This window comes from Trichoderma evansii, assembly GCF_050947405.1.
Source record: "Trichoderma evansii strain SZMC 28006 chromosome Unknown GGI43scaffold_1, whole genome shotgun sequence".
In the NCBI taxonomy this organism is placed as follows: domain Eukaryota; kingdom Fungi; phylum Ascomycota; class Sordariomycetes; order Hypocreales; family Hypocreaceae; genus Trichoderma; species Trichoderma evansii.
The window spans coordinates 2,629,929-2,651,703 of record NW_028145205.1 but is presented as its reverse complement, the minus strand read 5'-3'; the positions used below and the strand labels follow the sequence as shown (position 1 = coordinate 2,651,703).

General features: G+C 49.9%; 7 protein-coding genes across 7 annotated transcripts; 4 read left to right on the top strand and 3 right to left on the bottom strand.

The window, feature by feature from the left end:
* Window positions 1-142: 142 nt before the first annotated feature.
* GGI43DRAFT_27944 (uncharacterized protein) lies at window positions 143-907 on the bottom strand. Its single transcript, XM_083201207.1, has one exon. The coding sequence runs from the start codon at window positions 681-683 to the stop codon at window positions 210-212; it is 474 nt and encodes a 157-aa protein (XP_083066478.1). The 5' UTR covers window positions 684-907; the 3' UTR covers window positions 143-209.
* Window positions 908-2,595: 1,688 nt separating this feature from the next.
* On the top strand, window positions 2,596-6,415 carry GGI43DRAFT_27947 (uncharacterized protein). The gene has a single exon (XM_083201208.1). It carries the CDS (start codon window positions 3,278-3,280, stop codon window positions 5,831-5,833), a length of 2,556 nt encoding a protein of 851 aa, XP_083066477.1. The 5' UTR covers window positions 2,596-3,277; the 3' UTR covers window positions 5,834-6,415.
* Window positions 6,416-6,634: 219 nt separating this feature from the next.
* GGI43DRAFT_27931 (rRNA (cytosine-C5-)-methyltransferase NOP2) lies at window positions 6,635-9,293 on the top strand. The gene is made up of 6 exons (XM_083201205.1): window positions 6,635-7,535; window positions 7,613-7,935; window positions 8,008-8,026; window positions 8,090-8,140; window positions 8,204-8,553; window positions 8,618-9,293. The coding sequence occupies exons 1-6, from the start codon at window positions 6,735-6,737 to the stop codon at window positions 9,108-9,110; spliced, it is 2,037 nt and encodes a 678-aa protein (XP_083066476.1). The 5' UTR covers window positions 6,635-6,734; the 3' UTR covers window positions 9,111-9,293.
* Window positions 9,294-9,475: 182 nt separating this feature from the next.
* On the bottom strand, window positions 9,476-11,476 carry GGI43DRAFT_378833 (ribosome biogenesis GTPase LSG1; the record flags this gene model as incomplete). The annotated part of the gene is made up of 2 exons (XM_083202750.1): window positions 9,476-10,416; window positions 10,477-11,476. 2 exons carry the CDS (start codon window positions 11,474-11,476, stop codon window positions 9,476-9,478), a joined length of 1,941 nt encoding a protein of 646 aa, XP_083066475.1.
* Window positions 11,477-11,782: 306 nt separating this feature from the next.
* On the top strand, window positions 11,783-13,232 carry GGI43DRAFT_391425 (ribosome biogenesis protein LTV1). The gene is made up of 2 exons (XM_083204438.1): window positions 11,783-11,856; window positions 11,913-13,232. Exons 1-2 carry the CDS (start codon window positions 11,837-11,839, stop codon window positions 13,111-13,113), a joined length of 1,221 nt encoding a protein of 406 aa, XP_083066474.1. The 5' UTR covers window positions 11,783-11,836; the 3' UTR covers window positions 13,114-13,232.
* A 122-nt stretch (window positions 13,233-13,354) lies between these two features.
* Window positions 13,355-18,634, top strand: GGI43DRAFT_391424 (SAC3/GANP/Nin1/mts3/eIF-3 p25 family-domain-containing protein). Its single transcript, XM_083204437.1, has 2 exons — window positions 13,355-15,513; window positions 15,602-18,634. Exons 1-2 carry the CDS (start codon window positions 13,503-13,505, stop codon window positions 17,890-17,892), a joined length of 4,302 nt encoding a protein of 1,433 aa, XP_083066473.1. The 5' UTR covers window positions 13,355-13,502; the 3' UTR covers window positions 17,893-18,634.
* On the bottom strand, window positions 18,627-20,575 carry GGI43DRAFT_27725 (uncharacterized protein). The gene is made up of 3 exons (XM_083201175.1): window positions 20,032-20,575; window positions 19,726-19,977; window positions 18,627-19,656 (listed from the first exon to the last, which is right to left on the bottom strand). Exons 1-3 carry the CDS (start codon window positions 20,321-20,323, stop codon window positions 18,821-18,823), a joined length of 1,380 nt encoding a protein of 459 aa, XP_083066472.1. The 5' UTR covers window positions 20,324-20,575; the 3' UTR covers window positions 18,627-18,820.
* Window positions 20,576-21,775: the final 1,200 nt, after the last annotated feature.

The window sequence follows — 21,775 nt, the reverse complement described above, 5'->3', positions numbered from 1 at the left end:
CAAGGGTTTAGAAAAAGACACGGGTTTGGTTCTATGCGGCAGTGGGCGCTTATTAGCAACGTCAAGAATCATTGGTAGTTTTATATTTCCACGTGCATTTGCATGAATGAATAAATGCGACGCTGTTACAAGATGATGTGTGCCTAATGCAAATTTGCCGAGTATGACTAAGTGCATGTATTACGCTTATATTTACCATGCCTAGGTACCTACCTAGCAATTACATCACGCGCAGCAATAACAAGGTACAGTATTACGCACAGATACGCAGCACGGAAGACGTGTATACCAGGCATGTATCTACCAGGCACGCATGCAGCAACCATCCCGTCACCTCGGACGCATTCACTTTTGCGAATTGCGGGCTGATCGGCGAGAAATCCAGGCCTCAGGCTTCTTGGCCATGTATCTCGCAGGGACCCGGCCCTACTGATGGACAGGCTGTCGTGCATGGCGTGGCGTCGGTGAGCAAGTAGCGTGTCCACGGCCAAGGCCAATCGATGCGTGTCATGTCGGTACCTTGCCTTGGCCTGGCCTCTGTGCCGCTGTGCGTGAGTGGTAACACGTATGTGGCATTTAAGGCGCATGCAGCAATCCTGGGCATTCACGTGCGCAGCGGCGGAGATGGGCTTACTGAGTCGTATTGTGCAAGCAGCGCATGTATGTACACGTAAGGAGTACATTTAGGTACGGAGTACGAGTACGTGCAGTCCGGTGCGGTGCTTGTGACGTTTTCTGTCTCTCTCATTTTGCATCTCGCCCCCCAAGATTGCACGGGGACTAGTAACTGCTAGCTACCCTACCCAGCAAGGCAAGGGAGGGACAAGACAGACTGGGCTCCACGTCGCCTCACAATGGGCGAGGTGAAATGGCATGTCTCGCTCGGTGCGGTTTTCTTGCTTTGCCGTTGCTTGTCTGGGCCCTGGTAACGCGCTATTACGGGGCTGCGGAAGCGCAGAATCTGGCATGGCCGGGGTGGTTCTCTTTTTTTCGCTTGTCTCAACGCTTTCTTTATTAATGCTGCTGCACTCTCTTTTCGCTTGTCTTATCGGTGAGGGTCTGTCGACGGGGGGTTCCTTGGAAGAAGCAGAGAGAAATGAAAAGAGGCCAATGACATAAAAAAAGCTGAGATGGTGTCTTGGTTGGGCTGGAGCTTGGGATTTAAGACAGTACCGTCTGGATGGGAGGTGTGGAGACAGGAGAGACGCGACATTGGACGAGCAAAAAGAAGGAGAGGGCAAAAAAAAAAAAAAAAATCTGGTTTTCATGTGAGACTAATTGATACCTTATCGTTCATCAAGATGATGAGTTATGGTGTTGGATGCACAAGTGCATACACAAGCGCATACTCTCACACACTCGTAGAGCCTCTCCTTTTCTTCACCATTGCTTGGGCATAATCTATGCTCCGCTCAAGTAAATATTTACTTTCTCTCAAACACGTAGACCGCGACTTGAAACCCGCAATACGAGTACGTACCCGAGTGACCAGTACTAGGTAGTCCAGGTACCAGGCACGAGTCCAGCGACACTAAACTTAGCCTGCCCGCCAGAATAAGATTGTCCGCCTTTTTGTCAAATGAGGAGCCAGGCGGGAGGGCGGCAAATGAGAGCTGCCATGGGAGGCAATGGCGCTAATCAGCTTTAGCGAAAGCGCCGGGGGCTTGACCCAGCGGGCCTGGCCTCGGAGATGGGGGGTTGGCACAGCACTTACAGCGGACAATCTACAGGGCATCCACAGCGCACCCGCAGGGCCTCCAGCGCAGATACTATGGCGTCAAGGCGCTGTGGCCCGCGGTGGTTCCCGCTGGCCCCGGGTGTTCATAGCGAGCGAGTTTGATGAGGTCTTCTGGCTAATATTGGATCTGTCCATTTTACCGCAGTCTGTCGCGCGGCGCGCCAGCCGTCCGTGAAGGCTCGGCGTTCTCTCGTTCACGCTCTCTCTCGCTCGCTCATTTCTTTTTTTGGTCTCTTTTCCTCTTCTTACTCTTGCAAAGTCCATTGTCGCCGTTTTGCTCTGTTGCGGATTTGCTCGTCACTCGCTTGGTTTGCTCCCCTTTTCAGCTGTGATTTCTGCCTTTACCGTCCCCCATTGCTGTGGACAAGGCCCGTCATTCTTTGCCCCTTGATTCAGACTTTCTCCAGCCGCGCCCTTGTCTCACTCACCCTCACACTCTCTTCTTCGCGCGCGCGTTCACACCCAGTCATTCGCTCCCGTCTTTATACCAGGCCTCTGGCCGCTTTTGCTTCGCGACTGTCGTTTTCGATTGCCTCTTTTTGATTGTACAATTTTTTTTTTTTAATGTAATCACCCAAGAACAAAAACAACCCCCAAACAGCCCCCATCCCAACAAACCAGATCCCCCCGTGGCAAACTCCCTACGCACGCGTGCGCGCCCCATTGCATACATACACCAAGCCTGGACTGGATCGGATCCCACGCATAAACTCGCAAACGCATACTCCGTACATCGAGCTCCACGTCGTTCGCCAGCAGCTCATTCGTCGCCCGCTTATCCGGAGGCCTTGCCAGCGCAGCAGCAGCACTGAGGTGGCACCATCCAGCGTGCGCCCAACCCAAACGCCAAGCCGAAACACCTTCTGGACGCAGCTACAGGCCTGTTGCCTTAGTCGTCAGGACCATCTACTGCAGCTGTGCAGCTTTTAGCATCGGTGCGCTGGTCTCTGTCTGACACCCCGTCATTCCCTCTCCTTCCGCGACACTCCGCGGCCTAGCATCACCAGGGGAAGTGGGACAGACACCATTGGAGAGATTCCCCCAGAGGCGTGGAGTTAGCTCGTCGCCTTCGCCGCGTCTTGCATTTATCTATTCAGCGTGTCTTCTTGCTTTTTTTTTTCTCCTTCTTTCCCTGTCTCGCTTGTCAACCTTCATTCTTTTTTTCCCCAGAAAGCAAGGGAAGACCCAGGCAAGTGAAAGAGGCGAACTGCCTCCCTGCGCTTGCCTGTTAAAATTTTTGTTACTTGACGGCTTATAGCTTTTGGTCGCATGGCTGTCACTTCATAGCGGCAAACCATCCCATCACCGCCGATCTCCGTCGACTATGGGCATCACCAACGAAAATCGACTCATCGCTGTCTTAATCCCGCCCGGTCCATGACGAAAGATTAAGCTATCAAGGACACGAAAAACCACATTTTTTCTTCTTTTTTTACGCCGTCAAGGCAGAACATGCCTCGGTGGAATCGCCGTTACATCTAGCTTGTACGCGCGAACAACCAAAACCAACCGCGACGCCCCACGACGACTTGAGCAATCATGAACGATTCGCCCATCCTCGTCAAGCCCAAGCGGCTTTCGACTCCCACACCCGGCCAGTTACTGGCCGCTCGACAGCGCCCTGCCGATGAATTTTTTACTCATCTGGACCCGGCGAAACTTGTCGAAGCACTAACACCGCCTGACGGTGTTTTAAGGGGATGCCTCGCAGAAGCTTCCGCCGCCGACGCGGACTTCGCAATGCGAACGGCCATGGCATCCCACGAGATATGGCAATGGCTCGACGAGATGAACCATTGGAATTGGCCAAAAAATGGGGGGTCCGAGGGCTTTCTGGAGCCTAGCAATACGCAAAGGAAGCTTTTCGCCCAGGCCCCAATCCCTGGAAAGGAGGCTGAGAAGAAGCAATACATGGGAAGCCTCCTCGTTGAAGAGGTGGAAAAATACGAATCAAGAATCAACCAAATCAACCAAGCCATGGATCGACTGGATCTGGAAGAGATCAAAGGTCACGTCATAAGCGATCACATCATGCCGCTGTCAAGGCCGGGTACCCCAATGAACATGGATCCCCGCCAATCGATGCTATCGGCGTTATCGAGCTATCATAAAATGGAGGACATCTCCGTCCTCATCACCGCCATTGTTATACGAACCCTGCCCAATCTGGCAAAACTGTCTCGCCAGATACAGCTCTGGAACATGCGCATCATTGTCCTCCGACATGTCAACCCCTTTCTGCAGGCTATCCAGGAAGTCGAAGCTCTCCTTGGCGAAAACTGGGAAGCTATTTCCCAGTCCCACTGGGAGATGGAGCAACCCAGCAGAAAGGCCATCGTCCTGCCTGCACGCACTTTGACTGACAAAGACTTTGATGCCCGGAAACAGTCACTCGCACTTAAAGTTGCCGAGCCCGGCCGTACTTTGGATTATATGCTAGACTGCTTGGAGGGTGCTCCAGACACGCTGCCAGACGACTGGCTCAACCGCTTGGAAGATGTTGAGCAGGGCTTCGGAGAGTGGGTTACTGCCTGCGAGCGAATGATGGCCGAGGCCAAGCTGGCCAAGACAAAACCTAGAAAGGCCTCTTCACTTTCGCCGTCTCCAACGAGGGCTCGCCAATCCACTTCCGACAGAGAGGCGGGCTTGGGAGGCAACAAACTCTCACCGCCATTGTTGCTATTGCCCCCCACGAGTGATTCGGAACATGGAGCATATCTCGACCCAATTGCAGAAGATGAATTGTCCTCGTCCGAAGATCATCCTACTCCCGAGTCTGGATCCTCTCCTGAAGATCTTGTCGTGGTAGACGACCACATGTCAGCTATCAGCGAGGAAGATGAGCTGGATCTACCAGCCCTGCCCAACGGCCCCAGTAACTTTGGCTCCCCTACATCCAGATATGGCGACGACGCTTCAAGCGATATGCCCGAAATTTCTGCATCTCCTGCCGTTCCCAGGAGCCGACTCCGCGAGGCACTGTATGCAGATGGCGATAGTCCGCCAAGCTCGCCTCCGGAAGTAGCACTCCGTCCCAGGGGAAGCATGGGTCTCCTCGATAGCCCTATGGTTGCGCCAATTAGCGAAGACGACGAGTCATTTTTCAGATCAGCGTATGATGAAGAGTCGGTCTTTGATGACTTTGAAGATTCGTACGCTCCCGATCTGCCCGACGTGCCTGCCCCACCCTCTCGCCGAGAAAGTGCGGGCGAGCAGCAACTGCGCCTGCAGATCAGCCAGATTATCGAATCTATCCCAGCTAGAATCAAGCTCACCAGCGGAACGTCGGGCATCAATCTCAACCCGCCAGACCTCCAGCTCCCTCGGCTAAGGAAGAAGCCCTCCAAGGAACCAGTCAAGCGGAGCACATCGGGCATGTCAACCCGAACTGCCACGCCTTCATTTACACTGTCTCCTGTCAAACAAAGGACGCGCCCCAAGGGCCACTATCCGATCAGGGTTTATCATCTCTCTAGATCAGACAACGAGGCCCCCATTAAGCTATTCATTCGTTGCGTTGGAGAACATGGAGAGCGAGTCATGGTCCGCGTAGGTGGTGGATGGGCTGACTTGTCCGAATACTTGAAGGAGTACGCTATGCACCATGGCCGCCGTTCGACTGGCCAGGATAGGACCAAGGTAGAGGTTCGCGATAATACTCGGACTCCTGGTGGACCTACCCACTCCACCCACTCCAGCCCTCCTAGCCGCTCTCCTACCACTGCCGATAACCGCTCTTCTACCAGCCCTATGCCGACGACTCGCAAGTCACGGAGGAGCAGCGTCAATAGCTCCTTGCGACCAAAGACCCCGGTTACTCCAGGCCAGCCAGCGCAAGGTACGCCCCCATCTGAGGGCTCAGCAATTTCGAGGCCTAGCTCTCGACAAAGCTGGGTGGAGGATGAAAGTTCCTTCTTGGGTCTCGCAGGACCAAGAGCTAAGAAGATTGAAATGAGCGAAGAGAGCAAGGCCTGGGTTGAAAGCATTAAAGAGAAGGTACTCATGGCCAGCAGCAGCGATAAGAAGCCAAGCGAGAAGAAGTTTGGCGAGATTGGAAAGGCTGGAGGCACCAAGCGTGTGTTTAGGAAGGCCTAAGTTTTTTTTGTCTTTTTTTTTATTTCTCAGTGTTATATTTCCCTTGGAAAACACGACGTACGCGTTCGTGCATGGAAAGGTGTGATATCTATTTCTCCCTACACATGAGGGAGAGGGGCTCGGTTGAAGGGAGATGGAGACGATGGAACCTGTCATTTTTTTTATTCGCATGTTTAGAAAGACCATGCATGGAGTTTTTATTTTTGGGTGGGCATTGGCGGGCATAGCATGTCACAAGTTTTTACAGAAACGTCTGCATGAAATGTCCTTGCTGGAGCGAGTTTAAGGAATTGTCAGAGGATACCCATATACATACAGATAGCACATAGCGGATTTACCATTTTTTGTGGAATTAAATCATTTTTCATAGCACCCTAAATACCTGATACCATATCACATCTGATGCACTTCCTTTGTCTGTATCTAAGATTGTTGAAAGTACGGGAGTGTAAGTAGCCTTTTAGTGTATGATTGTTAATAGGTTTTAATGTTACGTATGATGAAGATGATGAATAGATAAAGTACAGAAACGCAGCCAGTTTGTACCTGCTTAATAGGACAATCACTTCAACTACAGCCTAGCAAAGACATCAATACCATTATTTATTATTTGAATTCGCAATCTTTTTATTATAAATATGAATAGTAACTGGTAATGATCATTTCGTTACCGGGTAAGCCCATTTCTTACATCATCTGCTAGGTAATACTTAGCTGCTTGGCGGCGCTGCTAGTGGCTTATCGATAATGATAATCGGCGGCAGAAAAAAAAAAGTTGCTATGGAGCCAATCGCTTCAAAAAATCAAGACGGTACCCACGCCTGTACCATCGCCATTTCAACCAACACCAATTGGGATCGAAACTACAGTCTTTTTAAGCAAGCAAATTTCGGTCGCCATAATGGGTCAGGGACGTCGCATGAAGAGAAAGCAGGGCATGCCCGATGCCCTGTCTGAGGAGCACTTTGCCAACCTCAAGCGAAAGGCAGGATTGCCTGTTGAGCCGCCGGTCGAGAAAGCGTCGCTGAGCAACAAGAAGCGCAAAACCGCAAAGGGCGCTGCCGCAGCGAAGAAGCCGGAGCCTGCGCCCAAGAAGGCCAGTGCCAAGAAGAGCAATGGAAAGGCTAAGAAGCTGCCAGAGCCGGAGGAGGATTCTGAAGATGAAGAGATGGGTGACGAGTTCGACCTCGATCAGCTCGAGGACGATTCCGATGAAGATGCTTCTTCAGGAGGAAAGAAGAAGGAGATCTGGTCAGATGATGAGAATGACAGTGACGATGCGGAAGAGGACGACTCAGTATTTGACTCGGACGACCAGGAAGAGGGCGGCAAGAAGGGCAAATTCGTCTTCTCCGACGACGAAGACGAGTCTGACGCCGAGGAGAAGCTCACTGCCGCCAACATTGCCGGTCTGTCACGAAAACTAGACGAGAAGCTCGCCAAGGATAAGGCCATAACCGAGACAGAGATGCAAGAGTCTGCCATGCAGACCAACATTGATGGACCTAAAATCTTTGGCGACGAGGAGGATTCAGACGACGAGTTGGCCGACAAGAGCAAGTCTCTGCTGGCACCAGATCTGCAACTGCTAAGACAGAGAATAACGGACACCATACGAGTGCTGGATGACTTTGCCAGCTTGGCGGAGGAGGGCAGATCCAGAGCAGAGTATACTGCTCAGCTGCTCAAAGATATCTGTGCTGTAAGTCATCCTACACTGCTTACTTCCCTCGATCTTTTATTCAAACAAAGGCGCTAATATGAGTGATGAATCTATAGTACTACGGCTACAGCCCCTACCTGGCTGAGAAGCTCTTCAACCTCTTCACCCCGCGTGAAGCCTTTGCCTTCTTCGAGGCCAACGAGATGCCCCGTCCCGTCGTCATCCGAACAAACACCCTGCGAACCCACAGAAGAGACCTTGCCCAGGCACTGATCAACCGTGGTGTTACTCTTGAGCCGGTCGGCAAGTGGAGCAAGGTCGGTCTGCAGATTTTCGAGGCCAATGTTCCTCTGGGTGCTACGCCCGAATATCTTGCTGGTCATTACATTATCCAGGCGGCGGCGTCTTTCTTGCCTGTTATGGCGCTTTCACCTCAACCGTAAGTGTTCTTTGAGTTTGCTGTTACCTTTGTGAGATTTTGAATACAGATGCTAATGAGTATGTGTAATAGAAATGAGCGAGTTCTTGATGTATGTTGACTATGTGGACATTGTAAGATGTGATTTGATGATGATGACTGACTTGTTGAATAGATGGCCTCTGCTCCTGGTGGAAAGACCACTTACTGCTCAGCTATGATGAATGTAAGACTGACACTCACGAGCCCTGATGAATTCAATGAAACTTTTGTACTAATTCTGCTATAGAACACTGGTATCGTCTTCGCCAACGATCCCAACAAGGAGCGTGCCAAGGGTTTGATTGGTAACGTTGCCCGTTTGGGAGTCCGCAACGTCATCGTCTGCAGCTACGATGGTCGTGAGTTCCCCAGAGTTATGGGAGGATTCGACAGAGTACTTCTCGACGCCCCGTGCTCCGGCACTGGCGTTATCTCAAAAGATCCTAGTGTCAAGACCAACAAGGATGAGAAGGATTTCATCTCACTGCCTCACATGCAAAAGCAGCTGTTATTAGCTGCCATTGACTCTGTCAACCATGCTAGCGAGACTGGCGGTTTCCTTGTCTACTCTACATGCAGTGTCACTGTCGAGGAAAAGTAAGTTTCTGTCCTACACCATTCTTCATTTTAAGTAGATTTCTAACTTGTATCCTCCTATTAGCGAGAGTGTTGTTGCCTACGCCTTGTCTCGTCGTCCCAACGTAAAGCTGGTCGACGCTGGCATTCCCTTTGGCAAGGAGGGCTTCACCAGCTACATGGGCAAGAAGTTCCACCCCAGCCTCAAGCTCACTCGCCGATTCTACCCCCATGCTCACAACATTGACGGTTTCTACGTCGCCAAGTTCCAGAAGATTGGCCCCACACCACCCAATGCCATTGGTGCTGCTGGTAAGAAGAACGGCAACGCTGCTGCTTCTGGCGATGAGGAGGTCATTGACAAGACACCCATCACAACTGATGAAGACACCGAGACGGAAGACAAGGCTGCCAAGAAGAAGAGCAAGGGCAAGACCAGCACCGAGAAATCTGACTTTAGCGCATTCGATGAGGAGGAGGATGTCAAGTACATTGAGAAGGCTAAGAAGAACGCTATGAGGAGGAGAGGTCTGGATCCCAAGTCTTTGAAGAAGCCAAAGTCGCAGGAGAAGAAATAAGGTGGAGTTTGAAAGCGTAAAAATAGATAACTGTTAATAGCATAAGACAGATGGGAGGAAAAAAGGGAAGGAGAACTGCTGGGGCTTTTGTTTTCATTTTTGTTCTGGGATGAGCAATTGTGGATATTTCTTGGTCACATTGTGGGTTACATATATAAACTTATTACTTTTTTTTTCTTGTTTAAACTGCGATTTCCATGGTATTCAAGATAATCATGTATTAGGCGCCAGCCATCCCTTACGTCTTATTTACCTATGAACTGCATAAAGAAAAGTCACCTAGCTGATGGATGAAATAACTACATAGTCTTTTACCGGTTTCATTCAAATAAAGAAAAAGAAAAAAATAATCGTTCCCTTCGTATCTAGTCTTCCATTTTCGGCGCCGTTCTTCTTGTTTTCCTGTGTTTACCATCCCGCTGACCTCCCTTGAAGTGCTTCTTACTCGACATCTGCACCTCCTTTGGGTCCAAGCCATTCTCTAGAGCAACTACCGTTCGGGCCTTGCGCCCACTGAGTCCCTTGGCACCGCCTGCGACGCTACCCTGTTCTGAGTATTTGTAGCTGAACGGCATGTTCACATGCCCTCGGACATTCTTTGGCGTGAAGAAGTTCTTGTCCAAGTTCTTCGATTTGGGGCCCTGTGGGAGGCCGACGAACTCTGAGGCGAGGCTATCTTCATCGCCTCCCAGGGTGAGAGCCTCCGTGGCGGCTACGAAAGCACCACGACGGCGTTCGGGGAGATGCGCCTCGTCGTAGAGCTCTTCGTTGAACTCGTTTCCGTCCTCGATACCCGGAGGAGGCTGGACGAAGAGGAGCTTTCCGTTGACGTAATCTTTCAGAATATATCTTGATGCTCGTGCCTCGTCTGGCTGACCAAGACCCTGTGTCTGGAAGCCACGAGCAATGGCGTAAGCGCGCAGCAGCTCCTCACCCGTAGGAATGCCGGTGCCTCCCTCCTCGATTGGTCTCGTGATAATCTTGATACCGTAGATGGCCTCAAGGAACGGCTTGGGGATTCTCTGGGCGACCAAGCCCACGGGACCCGTGTGCTCGCGCATCTGATCAATAGGCAGCACACCCTGGGTGACGAGATCGGCTTTTGTAGTAGCAAAGTTGGGGAAGACGAGACCAGGGCAATCGCATAGGACGACTCGCTCACTGAGGTGGATGGTCTGGAAGTGCTTCGTCTTTCCTGGTGTTGAAGAGACGGAGACTTTCTTGGATCCGATCAGGGCGTTGATGGTTGAAGATTTACCCACGTTGGGGTAGCCGACTAGACCAACTTGGAGTTTGGCGTCTGCTTCTGTTCAAAAGTTAGCACGCTAGCCATTGATTTTGTGATCTTTTATATGTCATGACTTACCTCTATCAGAAGGGGCATATCTTAAGAAAATTTCTTCAAGCTCCTCAACTGTCAGAATCTGGGTATCTTCGTCCTCATCCCCTTGGTTTCCTGAGCTCTCCCCTTGCTCTTCTTCTGTAGCGGCATCTTCTTCATCATCACTCTCAGCTTTGGACTTCTCAGCCTGTCTTGATGAGAATGCTGGCTCCTCGTCTGAGCTGTACTCCTCGTCCTCTCTCGCCTCGTTCAGCTCCTTTGCGAGCTGTGCAGAAAAGAACTTGTAGGCAATGCCAGCTTCTCTCAGATATTTACCCCAAGCCTTGCGCTGCTTCATAGACATCATATCAGCCTTGTTGATCAGAAGCAAGTTCTCCTTCTTGGCATCGACGGCCTTGACGTAATTCTCCAAATCTTCTGATCGGAAAAGCAGAGGGTTTCGCGCATCGACAATCTGTACGATGATATCTGATCTTTCGATGACTCTCCAAAGCTGCCTCCAGACTTCGATATTTCGTTCAAAAGGTGTCATGAGCAGGTCGTTATTCTCTTGTAATTCGGCCAAGCCTCTACGCCACTGAACAAGAGCTTCTCTCTCTCGGATATCGAGCTCTTCTCGAGTAGTCTTAGCATCCCAGTGTGGTCTTCGTGGCACCGTCAGTCGGTTCTTGTGCTCGCGGTGCTTTCCAAGGACAAGTCTCTCTTCAGTAGAGGACAGCAGATACGGATTCTTCTGATCAGTGTGAATGATCTTGACATTGTTTGTCTTTTCGGCCGTGAAATCGGTGCCGGCCAGCTCGGCGGTTGCCAAGAATTCGTCTAGTGCGCCCTGCTCCGTAACGGAGCGCATTTTGACCCATGCGGCATCCTTCTTATCGTTGATGAGGTACTGTTCGCCGGTTGTGTGGTTCGTTCGCATAAGAGACGACGTCTTTCTGTTGCTAGAACCTTTGCCCTTGCCGAAGCGATCGTTCATCAACGTATTGCCCAGCCCCTCATTCTTCTTCGACTTTGCCAACACCATTTTGGCGACTTTCTTCGGTTAAATCAGATTCTGGAAATATGAAAAATGTCGTGGGATTTAGACGCCCCGTTGGCTGACCAAGATGTTCTCGGATCGCTGGACGGGAAGAATAAATATTTATTGTGGAAGGTCGCATGTCCAGGATTGGGGCTGAATAATACATCATAATGGAGGGGCAAAATTTTTAGATAGCAATGTAAAAAGATTTTCGCACTGTATCTATCACGTTATGCGCACAAATCCACACAGTACTATCAAAAAGGGAACTGTACTGGCGCTACCAAGAAATTTCTTGAGCGCTGTCGAGGAAAAGTTGCTGTCCATGCTCATCTGATTCATCGCAATCGCAAAATCGCCAAAATGCCCAAGGGAAAGTGGATGTATGTTCGCCCTACTGTCTTGTATGGTTAAGAGCGCCGCTGACAATTTGTTTTAGTGATAAGAAGACGGCGCAGCACTTTACGCTCGTCCACCGCCCGCAGAATGATCCGCTCATTCACGACGAGAATGCGCCATCCATGGTGCTGAACCCAGTTCAGTCCAAGCCTGGATCGAAAGTGAAGCACTTGGATGACTTGGCCTCCGAGCTGGGATCAGATGCGGAACACATCCGCGCCAACGAAGGTGAAGCCGCAAACTATGGCGTGTACTTCGACGACTCCGAGTACGACTACATGCAGCACTTGCGAGATCTCAACTCTGGCGGTGGAAATGTTGTCTTTGTTGAGTCGGACGCTACCGGAAACAAGGGCAAGGGCAAGCAGAAGCAGTCATTGGAAGATGCTCTGCGGAAGATGGACCTTGAGCAAAAGTCAGGCGACCTTCTGGACGAAGAGATTCTACCTTCCAAGAACCTTACGAGGTTAACCTACCAAGCCCAGCAAGATGTACCAGATGTCATCGCTGGATTCAATCCTGATATGGATCCCCGACTGCGAGAAGTCTTGGAAGCCCTGGAGGATGATGCTTATGTAGATGACGACGAAGAGGTATTCAACCAGCTGTCAAAAGACGGAGAGGAGCTTGATGATGACGATTTTGGATTTTATGACGAGGAGGATGACGATGGATGGGAGTCTGATGCTACAGCAAAGCCTTCTAAGGAATACAAGGACCAAGTACCAGAACTCGTAAAGGTACAGCCAGAGCAGCCAGAAGAAGGCCCTGGAAATGATTGGATGGAGGACTTCAAACAGTTCAAGAAAGATCAAAAGGGCCCGCGTGGGGTTCCGTCACGATCCGGAGTTGAGTCCATGTGGACGACGACTACAAATGGAGGCAGGACTAAGAGGAGAAAGGGTGCCATGACGAACCCCTCAGCCTACTCCATGACATCTTCATCACTTGTACGAACAGAACAGCTTTCGATCCTCGACGAGAGATTCGAGAAACTGGAGGAGCGCTACAATGAAGAATTTGATGATATGGGTTCCGTATCAGAAGTCTCGACCGCTTCCAGCGTGCAAGGCCCCATGCGATCAGATTTCGATGGCATCCTTGATGATTTCCTGGGCTCCTACACAAGGCCCGGCAAGCGAACATCAAAGAAGACAAGACCACAGACAGGATTAGAGCAGCTTGACGAAATTAGACGAGAACTGGGGCCTCCGCGTATTCGAGGCCGCGTTAAATCATAGATTTTTGAGAATGGGTAGATGGGCAGGAGGACGGCGCAATGAAAGATAATAAAAATCAAGGGCTAGCGAATTCAATAGTTTTTTTATGACCGTAAAATAAAGTTTTTCTGATTCACGAATATTATAATTACCCATTTAAATAAAAAGCAGCTGCTATTCATATACTTTTGTCTTATTATCCTGAAGCAAATACGCAATTAAAGCTGCCGTTGGGCAGCTCGAATCACGTGACGGCCAACTTCAATGCTACCGCGAAGCTCAATCAAGGTACCCAGCCAGCTTTGGCATCGCGCATCAGCCAATATCCTACGACACGGCATTTCTCACAATACCTTCAGTAAAGCGACTCCCAACAAAATCCTCTCCTCCATGCGCAAATCATCACGTGGATGAATGCGACGTCCGTTGCATCATCGAGCCAAATGTTTTCCCCATTTAGCCAGAAGACGCAAGGCTCGTCGCAGGCTTTCAATCCTTTCGCTCCTCGGCAGACCGGCGAAGGAGCATTATTTGGCCCTGATGGTGCAGGCGGCTCTAATGCATTGAAGAATAATAAACGAAAGCCTGGATTTGCCACGGACAGCGATACCGAGAGGAAATCAAAGGCCAGCAACCCGTTCAAAGGCAAAGACGGGAGCCTGAGCGACAGCGGGAAGCAATGGAAGAAACGGAGCGAAAACGCAGATCTCAAGAAGCACACCAAGAAGCCGCGCAGTGATACGAAGGGACTGCGACCGCCGAAAACAAACCACCGTGGTAACCGTGCGCAGCCTGCCACGAGTGCTGAAGAAGACAACACGTCACGTCCGAGTTCATCTTCTAGTGCGAGCTCCGTCGACGAAATGCCCGATGCTGCATCAATGCGAACTGCCGACCCATTCGCAAAGAAAGTATACGATCAACTCAGGAAAGATGGCATCAGTCCTCCGTCTTGGCCGTCCCAGCCAGGGGACCCCACAAACAAGGCCGAGATGGCCAAGTTTAGGGACAAGTATGAGGAGTATCGCAAGAAAGTTCGCGCGTCTCTGACGAAAGCTGCCCTGATCGACGATCCGGATAAACGAAAAACGCTTCAGAATGCTATTGACTTCCGAGGAATCTGTGAAGACATGTGCCCCGAATATGAGAAGATCACACGAATCACCGAGGCCGACGTTCCCTCGCATGAGAAGGATACAAGGACAGGCTTTGCAAAGACAAGTAGGATGGTGAAGAAGTTGGCGCGTTCAGCCGCCGGACAGGAAGCTCCTCTTCCTATGGATGTTCGCTCTACAGCAGCCCTGCGACGCACTATGGATTACCTGATCGACGACTTACTTCGAGACGACGAGAACTTACCGACTTTGCACGGCTTTTTATGGGATCGAACACGAGCTATTCGACGAGATTTTACGTTTCTCTCTTCTCCCACAGCCGACGACCTAAAAACCCAAACTTATGTGCTGGAGAATATTGCCAGATTTCACGTCACGGCCCTCCATCTTCTGTCACAGCCAGGAAAAGCTGGTGAAGACTTTGTGGAACAGCAGGAACTCGAACAGCTTGGCAAAGCTTTGCTTTCGCTCCGGGATCTCTACGACGATTGCAATGCTCAGGGAATTACATGTGAAAACGAGGCCGAATTCCGCGCGTACTATCTCCTTTTCCATGCCCACGATCCAAATACCATCGAGATGCTACAACGACAGTGGAAGCCGGAATTCTGGAGAGAATCAGATGACATTAGGACCGCAGTATCACTTGTTGAAGCCTTGCAAAACACTGATGACTTTCATGGCCCATTGAGAGCAGCCCCATCCTTGGCTGCAAGCAATGCTTTCCATTCATTCTTCCGAATCGTCGAGGACCCTAGCGTATCATATACCATGGCTTGTTTTGCCGAGTGCCACTTCCCCCAACTTCGCCGATCGATTCTACGTGCCGTAAAGCGAGCATTGGCTAGACCCAAAGATCCATCAAATGATTTGACAGCTGCCTCATTGAACAAGTTCCTTCGTTTCGACACAGTTGAACAAGCCATCGACTTTGCAAAACTTCATGGCATCGACGTGATCCCCGATCAACAAGCTCCTATGGATGTTGCGCAACAGCGTCTGGTCTTGAATAACAGAGAACCACTATTACACCCCCGCCTAACCCATCAGTTTTCACAATCTCTTGTGGAAAAGAAGAGAGGAAGTCGACCACTACCGGATGTTATCCATACGACAATCTCCGTGGACTCAGCAACATCTTCACACTTGGGATCCGGCAGCTTCTTACAGAATGAAGGATCTCTTTTCGTACCAGATTCAGCACCAACCCAATCTCAAATGACGGCAACACAACCTTCAACGGCTTTCCCTGCGTTCAACCAGATTGCGTGTGGTCCTGGGACCAACTTGGCCACCGCACCTCAAGGTAGAGATTTCTTTCCTTGCCTGATATATCAACACCAGCAGCCTTTGCGCGTCTTGTTTACTATTTCAATTCACTAATTCCGGTCTAGCTTCAGAACAAACTCCCAGTGTATTCGGAGCACCTGGAGGGCAACAACCTGCTCCTTTTGCGAGTCCCTTTTCTCCAGCTTCGACACCCTTTTCACCAGCTTCGACACCTTTTGGCAATAATTCAGCATCGAGCTCTATTCCACCCACCTTCTCTACTAACAATACACCCGCGACAACCAATCCTTTTGCACCCGCTGTTACGTCAAGTAATGCGTTTGAGAAATCTATGCCACCACCACCGCTTCCATCACCATTTGGAGGCAGTACGGCTATCAGTCCATTAACACAAACAACAACTGCGCTTTCTACGAGTTTTCAAGGATCACAGAACAAACCATCACCTCAGCCGCAAACTCAGTCATCTGGCTTCTTTTCATCCTCTTCACCTACGGCTGTGAATGGGATCACCCCTACGCCAAAGATATCATTTGGTGCGCTTGGGGAGTCAAAGCCTGCTTTGTCAGGGCCCTTTGCTTCTAACGCTCAGCCATCGGAAGGAAGCAAATTATCTATGTTTCCTTCAGCTACGGATGCCACCCAGGGAAGTTCAAGTCAACCAAAGCCCAGCCTATTTGATTCTCCAACATCGGCGCTTGCTCCGCCAAGTTCGAACAAACCGACGACATCTACAGGTGTGCCGGGATTCCCATCTTTCTCTGCTTTGACAGGAACCAGCAGCAACAAATTGCCCTCTGATTTAAACCCAAAGCCTTCGATAACTGCGCAAGAGCCGTTCAAGTCAATAACCAACTCTACGCCATTGTCGTTCCCTCAAACTGGTGGCACCTTGAGCACTTCATCACCAAATCTGCTTGGCAATCAAGAGGCTAAAGGAGGGGCGTTGAGCTCACCATTTTCTGGCTCTTTATTGGGGTCAGAGAACAAGAAGGCTGTTGAGTCACCCTTCCAGCTACAGCCTGGAACCTCGCAGCCATCTTCAGCTGGCTTCCCCGAGTTCAAATCCCCAACGACTCCTCAGTTTGGGGAATCTGCTCGCAGCACTACCCCTACTTCAACACCCCCCCTTTTCTTCTCCAAGCCTACCCCACCCCCTGCACCTCCTCCGGCAATTGCGAGCCCTCCACGAGATCCACTAGGCGATTTGACGAAATGGTTTGTGAATGGGGATAAGGGGCTGATGAATGAATTCGAAGCTTTCATGGTGGAAAGCATCGTCCGGGGTGTATTCGACAAGTTTCAGAAGGATGAGGAAGAAAGGATACGGAGAGAGAAAGAGGAGCATGATAATGCGGAAGCTAAGCGATTCCGGATATATAACCTTTCCTTGAAATATTTCTATCGGTGGAAGAAGAATGCCCGGGAAAAACGTCTAAGGCAACTTCGCCGAAGCGGACGCGAGCAATTCCGAGCGTTTCGTGAAGCTCAAAGAGCGGCACAGATCAGAGAAGAGCAGGAAACTGCTCAACGGATTGCTACTCAAAAAGCTGAGTTGGCCGCTCTTAATCGCCCAGATGAGCTAGCAGCTATAATACGGAATAACCAACGAAACAAGAGGAAAGCAGAGGAGGCTCTCCTTGCATCTGGTGTTTTATCTGGGGTTACAAACGAACGAAGGGCCGTTTCTGCAATTTTCCGCAACGAATATAGACGGTTATCGCCTACCCCATCAATTAACGGGAGCCAAGGAATGCGGTCTCGTTCTGGATCAGTTGCTGGGTCAATGATGAGCATCGAAGGTGGCTCAAAAACACGAGCTTTACGCGAGAAGCTTATGGGAGAACGGCCAGGTCGATTTCAACGTGCCCTACCTTCTATATCAGGCGACAGCTCTCCACCAGAGAAATCACGGGCCAGCAAAGTATCTGAGCGTTGGCGATTGAAGGCCATGGGTATTGTGCAGATGCCTGATGGGACTGCTTTACCAGAGTCTATGGCGGACGAAATTCGCCGTGGTTTGAAGAAGGATACGAGCAGCAGAGCAAGTTCGATGATTCGGCGAGCATCAATCACCAGCGCGGCGTCAGCGCGGCCGCAAAGTCCTCTGGCTTTTAAATCTTTCGGCGACCGTAACTTCTCGGATAACGCGCTCACCCTTAACAATAAAAGAAAGCGATCCATGGAGATTGACGATGAGATAGCCAAAGAGGGCATTGTCGATGCAGACTCACACAAACGCGTTATGAGTGATGCCGATATTCTATTACAGGAACTTAGAGCAATGCGCCAAGAGATGGAGGAGGGCACGACGTGGTTCAAGTCACAAAACGGGAGGCTACAAAGCGAAATAATGAGTCGAGGAGGAACGCCTATGGACGAAAGCGGCATATGAATGGAAAAACAGAAGAAAAAAAATATTCTTCTAGTATTGAGAGGAGGGAAAGAAGGCAAATACTGGTTGTTTTGGGTTGTTGATTGGAGTCACACAAATTCACAAAATTTTGCAACATTTTTTCAATTATGGTAATAAAGGTATCTATCTTTTCATCCACAGCTTTCCTTAACAAAAGCGACTTTCGATCTTATTTTTTGAGCTTTGCAAGTTTTTTCAGTCTTGCTCGAGTTCTTTCTTTTTTTGGGCATTCATTTTTTCGCTTGTGAAAGAGAGGGAGAGAAGTGTGCGAAAGGCATCATCGGCAACTGTCAGATACCCACGGATTGGATTTGTCGTATGGGAGCTGGGAGCCTTCTCTTTGTTTCTACTGTTGCAGTCGAATTCGACTCGGATCACATCACTGTCCTAGTGAAGCTTCATATGGTCATTTGCATTTTGTGCCTTTTCCCTCAGGATATGTATAGTATGATGCCCCCTTTTTGTTTATGCACATTGGTGCCAAATAGCCGATTTCATACTTCTTGTTTTCTTCCTCGGCTGGGGTAGTAGGGATATACGGCAAGCGTGTTTTTCATCTTGGTCTTTTTGGAGTTGTATACAGCATGGCGGGTAAGAGGATCGGGACGATAATGGCATGACATGGATTGATATGTCGGTAGATTCTGTGGTTCAGCGTTTATATATATGGAATTTTAATTAGAATGGTTGCTTGGCTATTCACGATGAACTCATTGCAATAATGATAGTAACCTTGAAACAATCTTATCATAAATCATTGTGGATATCACTAATACAGACCCAAACTCTCCCATGCATGCTCCGCTGTTTCCCCTTCCCATTAGACCTATTTTACAAAAACAAGGAACCAGCCCTAAGAAACTTTGATAGATATCGCTAAATTACATTGCTGATGAACCGCTCCGACTTATCTCGTACTCGTAGGTGGTGGTGGGAATGATGTCTGAATAACCTCACTCTGGACGGGGCTTCCCATGTTCGCCTGGCTCTTCTTCTTGCTAATAAGCCCAAGCGCATTGCCGAATCCTTGGCTTTCGTCTTCCCATCTTTTATCAAGACGGTTTGGTTTTGGGCTTAGTGACCAGCTAGACTGGGCTAAGTGAGGAGAGGGAGAGTATCCACGCTGTGGGTTGGCAAGTAGAGGAGCACTGGATCGAGTCGAAACAGCGGAAGCCGGAGTCGAGTAATCATCAGGAGAGGAAATCCGAGGAGAGATGTGTGCGGAAGGAGGTGGCGGCAAGCTAGTTATGACGCTGGGTCTCATTATCGCACTATCTTGTCGGCTGATGGTGACGTTCAATGAGCTCTGGCTATTCCAGGGATATTGGGCCTGAGGGTACACATTTGCGCCGATGGGAACACCATTGGTGACCATGACATGCGCCTTCTCGTTGACATTGAAGTTATCATCGGTATGAGCGTTCTCTGGAAACCTAGGGGTGACGGGCGTCACTCTAGTTTGGCAGCGGAAAGAGTAGCCAGAGGCGCGATCTTGCTCCTTGGCACGATTTTTGCGTTTTCGAATGCACACAAAAGTGAAGCCTGCAATCAAAGCCAATAGGACAACGGCGCCAACGACTATCCCCACGATTGTTGGGCTGGAAATTGTAGGCCCATTGCTGTCGGGAGATGGTGACGGAGTAACAACTTGGACAGAATCATTACCAAAGAGGGGCTTGTTCAAAACCAAGACAGAGTCTGAGGCGGGCTTCACTTTGCAAGCTCCTTGTAGGGCAAGAATAACTATTAGTCTTAGTTAGTTATGTATAAATAGGGTCGATATGGATAGATAGATAGACTTAAAACACGTACAGTTGGACATATAGTCGTGCTCTCCATCAGCTTGGATACACTGTAGGCATCCCTGAACTTGATTGCCGGTGATGGCACCCCCATTGACATCGCAATAATCATATGGTGTCAAGCTCGTCGGATTCTTAATGCTCAGCTCGAGAGCACCAGAGAGGCTTCCGCACCCCACCGTTGTCGTGCAAGGGCCCGAGTCGAAGCCGGTGCTGTTGGGATAGCCAAACATGCAGTAGCTGGTAGAGTACCGTAGGTTATCTATATTACTTGTAAGTCACAGATATGACAGAATTTGTAGTGATGGGAACTTACACAGGAACCAATCCTGATCACTCTCACTACCATGGGTATAAGTGCTATTCTGTAAGCACGTGAAGCAGCTCTCCAGCTTCTTCCCCTCTGGTGTACTATCGAAGGCTGTGTCGGTGCAGACAATATCTTTCCACTGCTCGTCGAAGAAGTTTGGGTCCGTTTGTGAGATGTTGGAGTCGGTGCAGACGCTTGTGCATGGTGAATTTGGCGAGACTCTCAGGGCTTGCGTCAATGAAGAAGTAACGATGAATAGAGAAAGAACTCCACGACGAATCGATATGTAACCCATCATGTCTGATATGAATAGCGCCGGTATCTTGAAATGAATGATGGGACTCGGACCGAATGCTGATGAAGGAAGAGTCAAGTGCGTGTTGCAAAAGAATAAATGCTATCAAAAGAGTGATCCAGCAGAAAGGTAGCGAATGAAAATAAAAATTTTGCCAAGACTCCTTATTTTAGATGAACACACTATTGCATCGCCTCTCAACGGTAATTGAAAGGTAAGACAATATCGCCCTTTTCAGGTAGTAATAGTATCCACGCTGTAAATGAAGCCGTAAGCCGCAACACCAATAGGAGAGAGCAATGCGAATAAAGATGATAGCAGAGGTATCTGCAAATAGGGCTGTAACGAGAGTATATAACGAGAGAAGAAAGGAAAGGTCGAACGAAACAATCACACACAGGTCAAGATGAAGGGGCAGACACCGCCTATAATATCCTGGTCCATGGCGGTTTAAGCTTCTTGCTCCCCCCAAGGCGCCGGTGACGAGACTATCGTGACGGCGGCAATATGCTCTGCAACATCACGGTAGAGACGTGGCTTGCCGCCCATCGCTATACACCCTCGCTTCCGGCTCAGCTCCCCATATCACACGCATCAGTAAGCTCTCTCTCTCTCTCTCTCTTGCATGGCGCTTGGGCACCTTTCGCCATAACACTAGTTATGCGGCGGCGGCGCAGCCAAGCTTTGTTTCTCTCCCTGGACCGGCAATCATCGCTGCCCAGCCCCTTGCATCCCTGTTCATCCCATCATCGCATCGGGAAGCTTTACTCGTGCCTGCGGCCAAGATTCTCACCAAACAGGTGTTCCTCGTCGTCGTCTCTGCCCAATTAGAAGCGGCAAACACAGAAACTCGAAGAAACTAGTGCTTCTTTAGCATGTGAGCGCCTAACGAATCGCAGTAAGCGGCACGACCAAGAAAGCGGGAGATGCAGATGCAGGTTTCAAGGTGTGATGATGGGCCCTGAAGTGTTCGGCGCTTAGCAGCTCCACGTGAGTCGCCCAATCGAGGCTTCCAATTCGACCAGTGTTTTAATGCTACTGCCAGGCACAGAGATACAGCCAGATGAACTGAGTCTGCTACAGTTGCTAACGCTGGTCGATCAGTAGATCACATACTAGCTATCGCATTATCACTTTTAGTCGTGAGTTTATCGGGCTTGGTGCTTGTTCGCGATGCTCCACCGCAAACCAACATACAAGCGCCTTGGGCGGCTCAAAATCGGTTTATCCCACCTACATGAGCCATATAGCCGGAAGGCAAAAATGTTGGGTCCAGATAGTATTTTGCCGCCCTTATATTACTTACCGCCAGATCGGTGGTGCGATGCAACTGACAGTTGCCTGTTTTCTGCCCGGAAGCGCTGCATACAGGCGCTGAGAGATGATCCTATTGCTTATAACCCCAAGCCCAGCAGCGGGCATGCTCCCAATTGCGGTATCACCCCGAGCGCTTTG